We start from the raw sequence: 16,450 nt of genomic DNA, 5'->3' as shown, positions 1-16,450 counted from the left end.
ATTGGACGGTACGAATTGAAGTCGGATGCGGGTTTTCCGGGTTTTTGAATAGCTATAATTCGCACTTGTCTCCAATCATCTGGAACAATATTATGCTCCAGAAACCGATTGAATAAATTCAACAAGCGATGTTTCGCCACATCAGGGAGGTTTTTTAACAAGTTGAACTTAATTCTATCCGTTCCTGGAGCCGAATTGTTACAAGAAAGGAGAGCAAGAGAGAATTCTACCATCGAAAACTCGGAATCAAGATCGCACCTATCTTGTGGTATATATCGAACAATTTTTTGCACAGGAACGGAATCGGGACAAACCTTCCGTGCAAAATTAAAAATCCATCGATGTGAATATTCTTCGCTTTCATTCGATGAAGAGCGATTTCTCATGTTTCGAGCCACTTTCCATAATTTTTTCATTGACGTTTCTCGTGACAAACCTCCCACGAAATTTCGCCAATAAGCACGTTTTTTCCCTTTGATCAAGTTTTTAAATTGATTTTCAAGGTCCAAATACGTTTGAAAATTCTCAATGGTTCCACGTTTCCGAAAAGCTTTAAATGCGTTCGATTTATCCTGATAAAGCTTGGAACATTGGCTATCCCACCATGGATTGGGAGGCCTTTGACGAAAAGTGGAGCCTGGGATGGGTTTCGTTTGAGCGCGAACCGCGCTGTCATATATCAAACGAGAAAGGAAGTTATACTCCTCCAATGGAGGCAAACCATCTCTGGAATTGATGGCTAGAGCAATTGCGTCCGCATATTTTTTCCAGTCAATGTGTCTTGTGAGGTCATATGCCATGTTTATAGATTCAGAAGAATTCGAACCAATGGTGATGGAAATTTTGATTGGCAAGTGATCACTACCGTTGGGGTCCTGGATTACATTCCACTTGCAATCTAACGATAGTGAATTCGAGCAAAGCGAGAGGTCAAGAGCACTTGGGTTAGCAGGAGGTTTAGGAACACGTGTTGTTTCCCCAGTATTCAAAACGGTCATATTGAAGCTGTTACAAAGGTCATATATCATCGATGAACGATTGTCGTCGTACTGTTCCCCCCAGGCAGTTCCGTGAGAGTTGAAGTCTCCCAAGATCAATCGTGGCTCAGGAAGGAGTGAGCACATGTCAACAAGTTGCTTGCGGCTAACCGCAGCTCTCGGAGGCCAATACAAGCTGACAATACAAAGGTCTTTGCCTCTGATGTTTGCATGACAAGCAACAGCTTCGATCCCTCCAATAGGTGGAAGGTCAGTTCGAAAAAATGAGTGGCACTTATTGATCCCCAATAGTACCCCTCCGTATCTGTCATCGCGGTCCAAGCGTATAATATTAAAATCGTGGAAAGAGATATCATCTCGCGAAGAAAGCCAAGTTTCGGACAGAGCAAAAACGTCACAATTGAAGTTATGAATTAAAAATTTGAATGTATCCAATTTAGGGATAAGACTACGACAATTCCACTGTAAAACAGTGATATCTCCGACCTCTCTATTTGAATTAGACATCAAGAGAGATAATCATTGCAAGGAGGGGCCATGTTTGCATCAATTGTTGCAAAATTGTCTTTAATACTGGAAGCATTGAAATGACAATGGTTCTGATGGAGTCGGAAACATTAAAACACTTGAAGATTTGGTCCAAAAGGTCAGACAACTTTATAAATCCCGATTGGGGAGTTGAGCTGGACGGGAAAATAGGGACATTTGGGGTTTTTGATGTCCCCTCGAGTGCTGGGTCGTTCGAAGGTGAACTATTCCCACGGAAACCAGGAGGAACCTGATTTTGCTTGTCCGCTGCACTCGATTTTTTAGGCATGCTAACAGGAGGTATAACCGGAGGGGCTTGTCCTTGAACTTTGGGAGTGGTCACATTTTTGCGCCGGGGATTCCCTTGGAAAATGAACGGTGTGCCCCCGTTAGCTGTGTCCGCTTCCATTTGGTCAACGGGTAACGTGGCGAAGACATTTTGTGTGTTGATTGGTTGTTGTTGTTGGGCCAGTGGAGAAGCGCCCTTTAAAATATCCGCAAAAGTGCGTTTCGAGCGTTCCTTCAAAGAGCGCTTCTGTTTCTCCCAGCGACTCTTGTAAGTTTCACAAACTGAGAGCTCGTGTGGGGATCCCCCGCAATATGGACATTTATGCTCAGTCGCACTGTAGGATTTCCCCTCATGTTGCTCTCCGCAAGTGGCACAGCGCTCCTTGTTGGCACAATAATCTGAAGTGTGACCAACTGACTTGCATTTTTGGCAAGTCATGGGCTTTGGCACGAAGAGTCGCACAGGCAGTCTTAATTTGCCCACCATGACGTAGTCAGGGAGAGCGGAACCAGCAAAAGTTACTCGAAACGAGTCTGACAGCGTGAATTTAGTTTTTCCCTTTTCTTGGGATACTTTCCCTAGTTGGCGGCTGTCCAAAATTTTAACGCCCACCAACGGGAGTTTTTTAAATTTACCAACTCCTTCCTTTATCATTTCACACGTCAGACCCGTTTCAGTTATCACCCCCGAGATTTCTACGTCATGGGACGGCACGTAGACACGATACTCTAGGGAGAATCTCTCGTCGATCACAACTGCATTTGCGTGTTTCCGATCACTCACGACAACACGCAGTTTGTTCGGTCTAACCTTAGAGATTTCGACCACGGAGGAATAATATCTTGCCAGATCTTTCGAAACCTGAATGACATTGATGGATTTTCCGTTCGGTTTGGGCCGGAAAAAAACAACCCATGGGCCAGCTCCAGGTGAATCTTCTGGATAGACCTTGACACGAGGAGAGGAAGCAACTGAGGGGGAGGTCGAGGTCGATTGTTGAGCGGGAGCGGGATCAGTAGGGCTGGGAGGCAAGTTCGGGAGTTGAGCGGAAACGGGAGCGGGAGAATGAGGGGGTGAAGAGGAAAGGTTTGCAAATTTTCTTGAGGGAGGCTTGTTGAGGTGAGTTAACTCTTCCTGTAAAGAGACATCTTCTGAGGGGGGAACGCGTTTAAGCGACTTCCCAGCACCCGTAGCTGGGGAGGGGGAGACAGTGGATTCGATATCCATGTCAACGCTTTCTTCCCCTTCTGCCATTTAAAATGGCAGATGTACACTTTCTTATAATTTTTGCAATTTTTTTTTATAATTCCTTAACCTAATAACCTTAACCTATTAATTTGAGTATACTTATTATGCACACCAGTGCGGATTATTTATAACGGTGCTGCGTGTTGATCGTTCGGTACAGCTGAACCCGTGTATCGCACCACGCGGTGATGATGTCGAAGACGGTGCTACGGCGATAACACACCAGCACTCAGCGCTCGCGTGCAGCGTTTCTTCCTCTCGCTTGTTGTGTCTGCTTCAATGAATTCACAGGGAATCCCGTTAGTGTCCAACACTCACTTCACCAGCCACGAAAATAACGGTATCACTTCAACGATGGACGATAACGATATAAAACCGTCCGGCGGCTTCGAGCTTAGGAAGACGAATTATTTTGCTATTTAAAGTACAGCAATTTAAATTTAATGCGACCAGACGTCGACACAGTACCACTCTCATCGTCAATATCCAATTACAGGACAAAATCGCCTCCAATGCGACACTGAGTGGTTCCTCGGCATGTCGCATCAAATGTTACCAAAAACCAAAAGCTTTCGTTTATGATACCTACAATTTCAGAAGTTTATAAATTTTAATTGCAATCGCAAAAAGACAAACATAAACTGGCAACTCAGTCTGGAAGTCCGTGAGGTAAAACGTCAACATCATGCATCCATATGAAATGTCACGATATTGATGCCCGAAAATCAGAAAATCCGGATTTCTGCGTTGTCGGCCATGTTCAGCTGTCATTATGCTCTCAAATGTCATCATATTGTCAATAAAATTGACCGTGTAAGGTCCGCTTAAGAAGCTGCAGGCAGTATCACCGTAGTCTAACACATGTATGATCACAAAAAGAATGAGAATTAATAAAAATGCAACTTACTAATACTGTCATTACGATATTGTTAAATACGGCTTTAGCCGTACTGCCCGGTCTAGCTCACCTCGTGGATATTCACTCAAAGTCGGCTTTGGACCTCGGGGAGAATGTTTCGACCTGGTTTTTAATACTGATATACGGACAACGGAAAGCGGACACGAGAAGCTATCTGTAAAAATGGACTGGCTTTGTTGATAGGACAGGAAGAAACGTTAGTTGTCTGATTTTTCTAAATAATGTATCGTTTTATGGGAATAGTTTGGTACCGTAACGTTGGGGATCTTCGCTGCTCTCCGAGGTCGTCGTCTTCGTCGCCGTCGCGCTGCGATGTGCCGGTGATGTCGGGAGGTGGGAGGGGGTCGGTCCTGATCAGTGATACTCCGGAACCTCGATTATACACAATAGTGCCGCCTTGGAACGTGGTGGCCAGAGTCTGACACTGACTTTCACGATTTCTTACTTTTAATCCATTTTCTAACTTATTTTTCAATCTTTCTCCCAACATCTTACTTCCCAACTTGTCGGTTCGTACTTCCGGAATAAGTGACCGAGTCAATCCAACATCTTCCAAGTCACCTCCTTTCCTCCTCCTACCCACTCCCATTTCCACCGGAAGGACATCTGTCAAGCTTAAAGATGTCTTTCTCACCCGACACGCAACCTCGTCGGATCGATGTTGGGTTAGTACATTTACATATATTTAATCAATGTATGTACATTTAACGACAATAGGGCGCTCGCAGCGTGCATATGTATTAGTGATCTGTTTGGCGGGCAAAAGTTATCGCTGCATTGGATTTATATGGATCGACAAGATTGAACATAAATTATTTTAGCGAAATAGCTATAAAAATTTCGCGCTACTCTGGGCCTGATCACGAACATCACTGTTACAAACGCTTTCACGTCACTTATACTTCACTTATTCATTTGACGTAGGATTACGTCTTTCGGGAACATATTAGGGTACAAATTGAAAAACGAATATCGATCGCATCGTGAAAAATGTCCAATTTTAAACGCTTATTGCTCAGTCATTTCATGACGGATTGATGAGATTTTTACATCAAAACATCGCGGCACTCTATAACAATTTTTCACCTTGAATAAAATAATATATATCATGTAATTAACTATCGAACAATTGAAAAATCTCAACCCCTATCCAAACGGTACTGATTGGTCGAAATTGACGTCATTTCTTTTTCGCCTGCTTCGCTTCATTCGTTCCCCGATAAGTCAAATATTTGAATGTCGAGCGAGTAGGGGGCGCCTATTTCTCACATACCAACTGATATAAAAGGACGGTAGCATTTTTCGATTTCTTCATTCTTTGTGTGGACACCGACTGGACAACATCGTTGCTGGACGAGCTGGACGGCGAGGGATCGAGTGCCTTTCTCAAGGCAAGAGGGTGGAGGTGGTAGCGCTGGAGTAAATAGAGTAGAGTTTTCAAAGGGCCTTTCTCAAGGCTAGAGACGAATGAACTGCAAAAGTTTAAAGTCTCTATAATACAATACCTTCCTTCCTTCCTTCGATTTCTCCATTCTTTGTGTGGACACCGACTGGACAACATCGTTGCTGGACGAGCTGGACGGCGAGGAATCGAGTGCCTTTCTCAAGGCAAGAGGGTGGAGGTGGTAGTGCTGGAGTAGAGTAGAGTAGAGTTTTCAAAGGGCCTTTCTCAAGGCTAGAGACGAATGAACTGAAAAAGTTTAAAGTCTCTATAATACAATACCTTCCTTCCTTCCTTCGATTTCTCATTCTCGTTCAACGCTCAGATCGGCAAACATCTGGGCTTCTAGTGTGCAGTGCTCTACAAATCAGCCAACACCATACGGTGCGGCAAAGGAGAGGAAGCCATCGGCAACCAACGATGGATGTGGTGCGGCAAAGGGAGCAAAGAAGAGGAAGCAGCGGAGAGCATCGAATTAAATCTAGTGTGCATTGCTGGTGCGCTCCTCTTCACATCAACAATTGGATGCGGCAAAGGAGGCAGAGGAGCGAAGTGCATGGTATCACACTCGCTATCCGTCGTTTAGCTCGTCGTGGTTGTGCCAATCAAACCCTCGCAAATCGACGCACAGAAGCCGATGGCGCCAAAGTCAAGGAAAGCATCAGCGAATCCGTAAAAGCTACCGCTCCCAAAACTAAACTGCTACATTCAACGTAGCAGATTCCGTACAACCCATTAAACCATTCCAGTCCTTCTCAGGACTATCAATTTTCCTGCCCCTCTTCCGTAAAAAAATTTTGCACAAGTGTAAGTGTAAAATTGTATAAGGTTGTGTTAAAAATGACTTGATTCAATTTTCATAAATAAAAACCAAGGGCTGTTCCCGCTCGAGAACTGGTCGTTTGGTTTATGCTGTCTGTTTTGTTGGGCTTCATTTTCACCCAAGGGAAGTTTATACGGCGAGAAAAATTGGAAAAGTGAGGGAATATTTGAGAAAGTGATTTCCCATATGCTCTACATATAGTACTAGGTGTTGTTAGTCCAATTAAAATTCACATTTGGTTGGGTCAGAAAGTATAAATTATAAAAGAAAATTACCTTTTCCATTTCAAATATCTTTTCTCTATATTAAAGTAACATGTTTTTACTGTTGAGAAAAATTAATAATTGTGTTTGGTATTGGTAATTATCTTATATTACATTGGTGGTTTTTTTTCTTATTTCATCCATACATATCACAGGAGGCATCTCGTCTAGAATCATATCTCGTTCCACTTCGGTATATTTTATCTGATACGCACCATCCAACGAATGTTTACCATCCATCTGTCATCATCACTCGGTAAACATTAGTGGAGTGAACAAACAATGTCCAAAAAAACCAACCATAAAAAACGGCCCTTTTCAGGGCCACCAAATCATTATCAAGGAGTTTAACGATGTAATTCTTCAAACATATCCAAAATCAACAGATAGCCTAACGGAATCCTACGTCAACTATGCGGTCGTGTCTTGGACACAACCCTTCTGTGACTTTTTGTGTCTATCATCATTGTCACGGACAGTTGCGTGTAAAAATAAACTGCGTGAAGTGAAAGAGTTCATTCCCGTTTATAAGAGACATGTCAGTTGCATAATTTCGGGCGTTTGAACGTTGTATCGGTTGCATAATTTCGAACGTTTGAACGTTATGTAGATAAAATTAATACAGCGTATGAGATAATATTCCATTTAATTAATCTTATATTTTAGAACGACATGTTTGCGATAATACCTCGATGAATCGGTATTTCAATGCCAACTATTCGGACTCATTCCATGAATCATTTGCTTGGTGCGTTAGTTTGCTGAATCAAACGTTGGTTCAAAGATGAGGAGGAATACTTGGTTGTTCGGAATGTAGTTTTGTTGAACATATGGGAATGTAATTTTATTTCCTTATTCTATAAATTACTCTAGAGATAAAGCATGACTATCATGCTTTTAATAATCGATATCTCGCATACTCTTGTTCTCAGCTCTGTCTTACTCGTTTGAGTAGTTAGAAGTATTTAGTATAGGTCAACGTGAAAATATTTTTTTAACAGCCGTTTCTACAATTTTGTTGAATAATAATCTCTTCTATATCTCAGAATAAACCCGAATTTATCCATCTCATGATCAGTGGTGCTCCCTTGGCCGAGTGGTTAGCGTCATAACTAACATGCCGGGTGTTCGGGTTCGATTCCCGTTCTGGTCGGGGGAATTTTTCGTCAAAGAAATTTCCTCCGACTTGCACTGTGATCACGCGTATTCTAGAGCTTGCCACTCAGAATGCATTCAAGGCGTGTTATTATGCATAGAAATCTCAACTAAGTACTAATAAAAATGACGCAAGTAATACTACGTTGAGACGGCGAAGTTCCTCTAGGAACGTTAGTGCCATTGAAGAAGAAGAAGAAGAAGAAGAAGATGATCAGTATAATCTGAGCTACTCCCATATGGGATTCTGAAGTTTAATCCTGTTATCCTTCCCATTCTCGTGTAATTTGATATTTATTTCTCTATGATGATATAATTATTTAAACAGAAACTGGTCAGAAGCATAATTTTCATATGAAACATCAGATATTTTCAAGGCATTTTCCAGAGGCAGAAAATGATTCAGATTTTCTTTAGACGGATATCAAAAGTATGGAAAAAGAACTAGAGAATAATTTAATAACTATTAATTTAAAAGCTTTTCAAAGATAGGTTCATTTTTTCCTTATTTGAAACTTAAATATTCTTTCATTCAAAGTATGTCTTCAAAACAATATCGTTGAAAATATCTATTACGTTCCCTCCTTTTCCAAAAGAAAATATGTCACCCTTCTAATCTCGAGTCGGCCGCGAATAATCGGTTTCCTACTATATTAACCCTAGAATTAAGGAAACATGTTGATATATACTAATAAAAATATAGTTAAGAGTTCGGCTCCTTTAAACCTATGTAACTGAGCCTGTAAAAATAAATGACTTAAATAAAAAAAATCTATTACGTAAAAACAAAATATCAATGACCTTATTCGATATAATTATCGTCCTGATTCGGGTCTTGTCCACCAATTGCGAATGTTTGAATTACAAAAATCAGCTCTGCAATGTTGGAAAAACATTACAGTTATTATTTTATATTCAAAATATCAACAAAACAATATTATACATAATCAATCATAATGATCGTTTTGGGCCAGTGGCCTTCATTGCCATTTTATGGGGTTGTAACTCTCTGTGAGTCTAATCCCTAAAATAGAAACAAAAAATTTATATTCATTTAGGACAATCGAAATTAGTCCTTTCGCCAAGTTTCAATCGGTCTACGGGAACTACATTTTTAGTTCTCAATTACATCACATAGCGCAATTATCGAATCCGAATAAACAAATTTACGTCCTATGGATACATCAGGATTTCGTTCTAAAAATGCCACCCGCTTAATTGCTGTTTGTTTATCTTTTCTTTCTTAAAAAGCAAGACAAGATTCAAAATGTTAGCAAAAAAGCCGAAATTAAACTTACTGCATTCCGCGTGACTAGCTTTCACCATCTAAAACACAAGTGACAACTATACTTGTTTTTTCCCGTGACGTGACAGTATCGTGATATTCATAATAACACCGAGTTCATCAATATTGTCACGACGGATGAACTCTTCCGGATCCTACACACACGGTGACAGCCGTAATAACGTTGTATACAATTCAATTCGTTTTCACCGTGAAGTGACGTTCGTGATCAGGCCCGATATTATAACTAGCTGACTCGGTAAACTTCGTCCCGCCTAGAATAGATTTTTGATATGAAAACATTCAAACATTTACATTTTCTTACGAATATGCGCTCAATCCTAGAAGTATTCATTAATTGGTCTTTTTATTGCCTGTTTTAGAATTTTCTCTTTCTCAAACAATCCATCACAATTTACGCTTCACACCAACGCAACATGAAAAACAATTCAAAACATAATAAAATATAGGATTGTGTTATTCCACCTGATAATTCATAACAATTTTCAAACCAAAATGAATTTCAATTTTCCCATTTTCCTTCGAAGTTCTATAAAAAAATCAAATTTTCATTGATCTATGGGCAGAGATCGGACAATTCCTCTCTTTGCGCTTAGCATCACATTTGTTGAATCTTTTTTATTCATATGGATATGATATGAACATCCATTACTATTTTTACGAATACAATTCTACTCGCCGGTGATGCGTCAGGCTTTAGGCTAATTGATGTTACTTGGGCATAGGTCATTGGAAGTTCAATGAAGCAGACGTAGTGCCATTTTTCATTTAACAACGTAAATAAATTCGTTTTGTTTGAAAAACGAACGGCGGATAAATGTATTATTTAGATATTGTTTATAAAAGTATTCAAATCACGATGAAAAAATAGGGAATGAGGGTTAGAGAGTGAAAATTTGTGGTTTTATGTATGTTTTTAAGTCAAATTTTTAAAAAGTATACAACAAAAAAAATATTCAGAAAAAAAATTTCTTTTTCTCTACATAAGGCCACCCTAATCGGTTATAAATATGCGTTAATCGTTATCCTAGCTATCTAATCTCATGCCTAACATTTTTTTGTGCACAATTTCATTGAAATCCGTCGAACCGTTTCGGAGGAGTTCGACCACGAGGGAGCCGATCTGGCGTAGTGGTAACATCCACTACGGCCTCTCACGCTAAAGGTCACGAGTTCAATTCTCACTCCCGACATTCTTCCAAAAATGGAAGTAAAAGTTACGAACCAGCCAAATGAGTTGAAAGTCACTATAATACAGATAAAAAAAAACACCGAACACCGTGACACGAGATTTTTATATATATAGATGATAAGTTTAAGTGGGAAACTAATTTCGTATCCAGATGTCGACACCGTACCGTTGTCATCACGGATACACTTAATTTCGTTTTCACCGTGAAGTGTATATGAGAATAAGCCCGACAGTAATTTTTATTGCTGATATAGACGAAACTGAGAAAAAAAAAGTTTCTTCCACCTTTTTTCAGTATTTTTAACTTTTCCAGCTCTTTCTAAAATTTGGTTGACATCTCTGCACTAAAGCGATGTTTTAAAGTGTCACTTCCAGAGCGAATTGAAACATGCACTCATTCGAATAGCATATATTCAAATGAAAGGTTCGTTACTGTATTCGAAACGTACTCACTGAAACTGATGAAACCGGCGAAGTGAAAGGTAATCATGGGTAATTAGTTACCGGCGCCAATCGTGTAGTGGTAAGCGTGACTGCTATGTCCTACTATCGAAACAATACAGGAGTATTTTATGGCGTATAAGTTAGTAATGCATTCTGTCAGCTACTGCTGGTCAAACGCAGCGAAACCCTTGGCTTTCTCTCAGATGGTACTTGTTCCCGAAAAAGATTCACAATCGTTGCTTTTTCAATATGCAAAGTTCCGAAATATCTTATGGAATTTCTGCTATCCAGTTTCGTTTGCGTGCATTCACTGGCATCGCCTATATTGCACAAATACAACAACCCATTGTCACCACGAGGGTCATTCGAGAAATCCGTGCAAAGTTAGAGAGATGGCACTGCTGGAGCGTATCGAATTCATGTTTAGTAAGTAGCATCTCATGAAAGAACACATGCCAAGTTTCAGCCAGATCGGTCTTTTTTTGTATTGGGCCTCCGTTTAAATCTGGGAAGTCGAGTGATTTTTTCCATCACGACAATGCACCAGCTCACATCACTCTATTTCCATAAATTTCCATTAATTTTGTTACCAGTTGTGGTTCCATAGAGTTCCAACTTGTTTCATATTGCCTCTATTCGCGAGGCTCCCTCGAACTATTATTTTTTCCCCAATTTGAAGGAATGGCTGGCTGAAAAACAATGTAATTCAAACGAGGAGATGATTGCGAAAACGAATGGTCATTTTTCAGACTCGAACTAATCCTATTATTCGGAAGGGCTAGGGCAGCGTTGGACGAAGTGTATAAGCCTAGAAGGATATTATGTTGAAAAATAGAAAAGGTGTAACCCCACAATTAAGTAGTTTTTTATTTCTGTACGGATTGAAAGGAAGCGACAGCATAAATGATCAAATCAGGGAAATTGATGTTACGGTAGGCGTAGAAAATATACCGAATTCACTACACCCCGATAAACTGAAATAAATGAATCGAAAACGACTCTGGCTGAAGTGAGAAGAACAAGCAAAACATTCCTTTTAATTCCTTGGTTTCGAAAATGAGATGACCTGATTGAAACGTCAATTATTTAATGAGATTCCATGCAAATTATTTTTAAAAAATGATATTATCGGTTACATTCCAAAACTATGTACAGAGACAGTAAATGGAAATTCGTAAAATGCATGAAACATACCGTACAAGCAAAGCTACATGCAAGAAGCGTGAATAAAATATAGCTATGAATATTCTACTTACACAACACTTCCTTCATTTTCATGCCCAATTTGAACAGTAGGTCGCGAACCTGTTCGTAGGTGGTCATCTGGGTTTCCACAAAGTATGGCAAATGCCAGTTTTCAGACACCGAGACGTCGAAAAACCGGAAATTAACTAGCTGTACGTATTGCTCCCGCATATATAACAACGCTCTGGAGAGTCTGGGCATCACTAAAAATAAACAGGAAGATATACTTTGCCTGGCAGATTCATATTTTGTCCGCTTGATGTTCAGACGCCACCGACAAAGCGCCTTTGCCTTGCGATAATTTCGGAAGAAGTTTAGTTTCGTGAGCGTTTTGTATTTTGAGTAGTCCTGGATCCATTCGTCGAGGGGACTAAAAATATTCTCGGTATCGCTCCAATACGTTATTCCATGCCGACTGATCGTGTAATATTCATGTTTGTCGACTTTGCTGAATGGTACCTCTCTGTTTGAATGTATCAGATAATATAGAAATAATTTTTATGTTTAGTATACAAAAATTCATACAGAAAACTATACGGTCCAAAACGTTCACTGCTTCTGGAGAATGCATATGTTAGAAAAACGAAACTGTTATCCCGGAATCTCCTTATTCGTTTCTCGATAAGCTCATCGATATTGATGGGGGTAGGTTTGTAGAGTTTCGTTGTCCGAGCAACGATTCTTTTCTTCCGATCACTGAAAATTCAATGATTGTAAGTCAATACTTATTTTACCGAAATACTTTGCTTCGTACTCTTGACAAAAGGTCGTTAACTTAGCGAATGGTTTTGATTTCGGCTGAGTGATCTTTACTCTATTATCTTGTCTTTTCTCCATTGACTCTGTACCGGCAAATGAAGTGTTTCAACTGAAATGATATCGGAAAAATAACAAAGTCCTAACAATGCAGATCTCCATGGAAGCAAACTTAGCAAAGCGTTGCTAAGTTGTGAGCAACAGGTACATTTCTTCTTCTCATTCTTAAATGGCATAATTTATTAATACTTATACACCCATATCTCGCTATACGGCCGCTCTTTATACGGCATTTCGCTATAAGGGCCCTCTTTTATTAAGTCACGTTTTCGATTTCCGGCTTAAAATGATTCGTTATAACGGCAAAAAAAACTTTTTTTCGATGTCGATATACAGTCATTCCAAGTCAAGCCGCTATAGTGGTTCTCAGATTTTCGTAAAAACTGGTAGTTTTGTTCCTTGTCGAACAATAGCCTATATTTCCTATTTTTTCATAGAGCTGCTTATTTACATTTTAAGGTGTTCCGGAAAAACACCTTTTTCCCGTGTTTTCAAAAAATGACTTTTTCAAAAATTCATAGCTTTTGGACTACTGAACCAATTCAGATGATCGAATGGCCGGAAGCTGAACCATAGCCGATGAAAAGGTGTTAATCGGCGTGTTATTTTACCTTTTCGTGGCTTTGGTGGTCGTCTGTCTCTCTATTTTGGCCATTCGACCAAAAGTTTTCTATCGGGCGCAGCTGGGGAATGTTGGGAAGGTCGGTGTTCTTCGCGACAATGTTTATCTCCAGCCGATCCATCCTCCAGTGATCTTTTGGCATAATGGGCTGATCCCAGGTTCGGCATAAAGACCACATCACCTTCCCAACTCCGGCAAGCACTTAGTACTATATATCTCCCCGTTCATCATATGAATCGAAAGAAGAGCGGCTTGGACATTCCCTTCACGTCTGTCAGATAAGGACCTTCTTCGAGAACATGATGTGAATGATATATTCGACGTCATCGCTTACCGTAAAGTACCCGGTCCCCTGCCATTTGTTGAATTCTTGCATCAAGTACGTCTCGTCGTTCATAATGAGTACGAAAAGACGTTTTTAACTTCTTTCGCCGGAAAGAAGTTTTTCACCAGCATCTCAAGATACTCCTTCTGAGTGATTGCCTGCTGCTCAGATACGGCCGGTCTCGTCTAACGCTTCCGCATAAAAATGTTCATTTTAGCCAGATTCTTCTCCACCGTTTGGCCGGTTGCTTCGATCTCCCGGCTTAAGGAGCAGCAAAGAGATGATATTGTAAACACCTGATCGGCTATATCTGGCGGACACAAAGTGCCTCAGGATGTCCAACTCCTTCGCTGTGGGGTGGAGCTTGTAGTATGGAAAAATCATCAAGTTGCTTGACAGTGCTGCTGCTGCGAATCAACAGCCTTGAATCATTTTTGTTGTAGAATTAATAAACGTAAGATTTAAAGAAAATTTGTTCCTATAAATTATCTTTCATCACCATCCGAAATTATTCAATTTTTTCGAATTCCTACTGTAACACTGAAATCGATGAAAAATGAATTCGAAGTTTCGGTAATTTGAAGAAAATTGTAGAATTTGAATCGTGCTTGCCAGGCGTAAATGCTCTGATTGAGCGAATGATTTTCGGGCGTAAACAAAATCTAAACCACCGAAAAATCACAACTGAGTGCCGATACTCAGAAAGAAGTAATACTGATCAGTTTAGACTCGTTAAACTATGGTTTATGCTCACATAACGTATATACACAACGTTTTGTTTTTTGTGTCCCGCGTTAGACCTCTCAAATTCTACAATTTTCTTCAAATTACCGAATGGAATACTCGAAAATTCCAATTCATTTTTTATCGATTTTAGTGTTTACGTATGCATTCAAAAAAATGGACTAATTTCGGATGGTGATGAAAGATAATTTATAGGAACATATTTCTTTAAATCTTACGTTTATTAAGTCTACAACAAAAATGATTCAAGGCTGCTGATTCGCTGCAGCATTGATGATTTTTCCATTCTGCAAGCTCCACCCCACAGCGATAGAATTGGACATCCTGAGGCACTTTGTGTCCGCCAGATATAGCCGATCTGGTATTTACAATATCATCTCTTTGCCGCTCCTTAAGCCGGGAGATCGAAGCAACCGGCCAAACGGTGGAGAAGAATCTGGCCAAAATGAACATTTTTATGCGGAAGCGTCAGACGAGTCCGGCCGTATCTGAGCAGCAGGCAATCACTCAGAAGGAGTAGCTTGAGGTGCTGGTGAAAAACTTCTTTTAATACTCATAATGAAAGACGAGACGTACTTGATGCTAGAATTCAACGAATGACAGGGGACCGGATACTTTACGTTCCCCAGGTAAGCGATGACGTCGAATATATCATTCACATCAAGTTTTCGAAGAAGGTCCTTCTCTGACAGACGTGAAGGGAATGTCCAAGGCGCTCTTCTTTCGATTCATATGATGAACGGGGAGATATATAGTACGAAGTGCTTGCAGGAGTTGGGAAGGTGATGAGGTCTTTATGCTGAACCTGGGATCAGCACATTATGACAAAAGATCACTGGAGGATGGATCGGATGGAAACATTGTCGCGAAGAACACCAACCTTCCCAACATTCCCCAGCTGCGCCCGATAGAAAACTTTTGGTCGAATGGCCAAAATAGAGAGACACACGACCACCAAAGCCACGAAAAGGTAAAATAACACGCCGATATACATCTTTTCATCGGTTCTTCCGTAAGACCGCCCAGCGCTTCATTTACGATACTTCATCAAACAACTCTGCCTCTTCCTGTCGAGTATACACTATTTCTTCCGACTTATTTAAAACGTTAAGCCCTGACCGAGCTAGGGGACCAAAGATGAACTTTTCGTCTGACTCACGTTGGTCCCTGCGGATCAATAGGGGACTTTTATAAAAATCATTTTCCATTTCTGTTGCTGTCGCTTCCAGTTGACACTCTCTAAACAAAAAGCCCAATGTCGGTGCGATGAAACCAGCTCAACGTATTAATCTTTGGATGCATTAGAAGCGCTCTTGAACAGTCTGCCAAATAAAAGTTTCTTTGATGTTAATCCATTTAAGAAAGTCAACATGATCAAATTGTAATATTGAAATATATTGATATCACGGGACATTTTCGTTTCTTTTGCCAAATGCGGGACAGAATCTCACGCGGGACTGTCCCGCTAACGCGGAACGTCTGGTCAGTTTATTTTAGGGTGCAATAAATGTTTCTATGATAGTTAGACTCTCCACCCCCCTCTCTAAGGGCCATAGAAATGAGAAACAAATTTTTGCATAACTCGAGAACTAATCAAGCAAACGGAACCAAATTAGGCATATGGAGGGTACAATACTGCCATACGAAGACGAGTTACAGGAGGCACACAAACACAAACTTCTGCATAACTCGAGAACTAATCAAGCACAATTTGGGATGTCAGGGTTTTTAGGTATGAGAAATATTTCTATGATGGAATGACACCCTCCCTCCTCTGGAATGGAGAGGGGGTCCCATAAAAATATTACAAATATTTTAACCAAAAATATTCCAACCAAACATGACAATTGAAAATTTTCGGGAAGCTCTGAAGGAAAAATGAAAAACGCACTCCTATATCTTCTTCTATCTATACCAATAAAAAAGTATCGCAGGATGTGTTGATAAGAGCAAAACTCGAGGAAGGAATTTTCCGATTTAGTGGTTGAAAGTGGTTGAAAAATCTTGAACGAGAATTGTGTCTAAAAATAATCTGATATTATAATGATGACTTTGTTAGAAATACTAGGAATTTTATTGTGAAAGGTGAATT

The 16,450-nt window shown here is 40.1% G+C and overlaps 1 protein-coding gene across 1 annotated transcript in view; it reads right to left on the bottom strand.

The window, feature by feature from the left end:
• Positions 1 to 12,710, bottom strand: part of LOC129779820 (dynein axonemal heavy chain 6) — a 61,515-nt gene extending 48,805 nt beyond the window's left edge. The window contains exons 1-3 of the mRNA XM_055787530.1: positions 12,606 to 12,710; positions 12,377 to 12,547; positions 11,863 to 12,314 (exon numbers count right to left, since the gene is read on the bottom strand). Coding sequence (XP_055643505.1) covers positions 11,863 to 12,314; positions 12,377 to 12,547; positions 12,606 to 12,688 — 706 coding nt within the window. The 5' untranslated portion in view covers positions 12,689 to 12,710. The remainder of the gene's footprint in view (positions 1 to 11,862; positions 12,315 to 12,376; positions 12,548 to 12,605) is intronic.
• Between the last annotated feature and the right edge of the window lie 3,740 nt (positions 12,711 to 16,450).

Source organism: Toxorhynchites rutilus, chromosome 3 (genome assembly GCF_029784135.1).
Source record: "Toxorhynchites rutilus septentrionalis strain SRP chromosome 3, ASM2978413v1, whole genome shotgun sequence".
In the NCBI taxonomy this organism is placed as follows: domain Eukaryota; kingdom Metazoa; phylum Arthropoda; class Insecta; order Diptera; family Culicidae; genus Toxorhynchites; species Toxorhynchites rutilus.
Note: the sequence above shows the minus strand (reverse complement) of the source record. Positions and strands in the feature narration are given on the sequence as shown.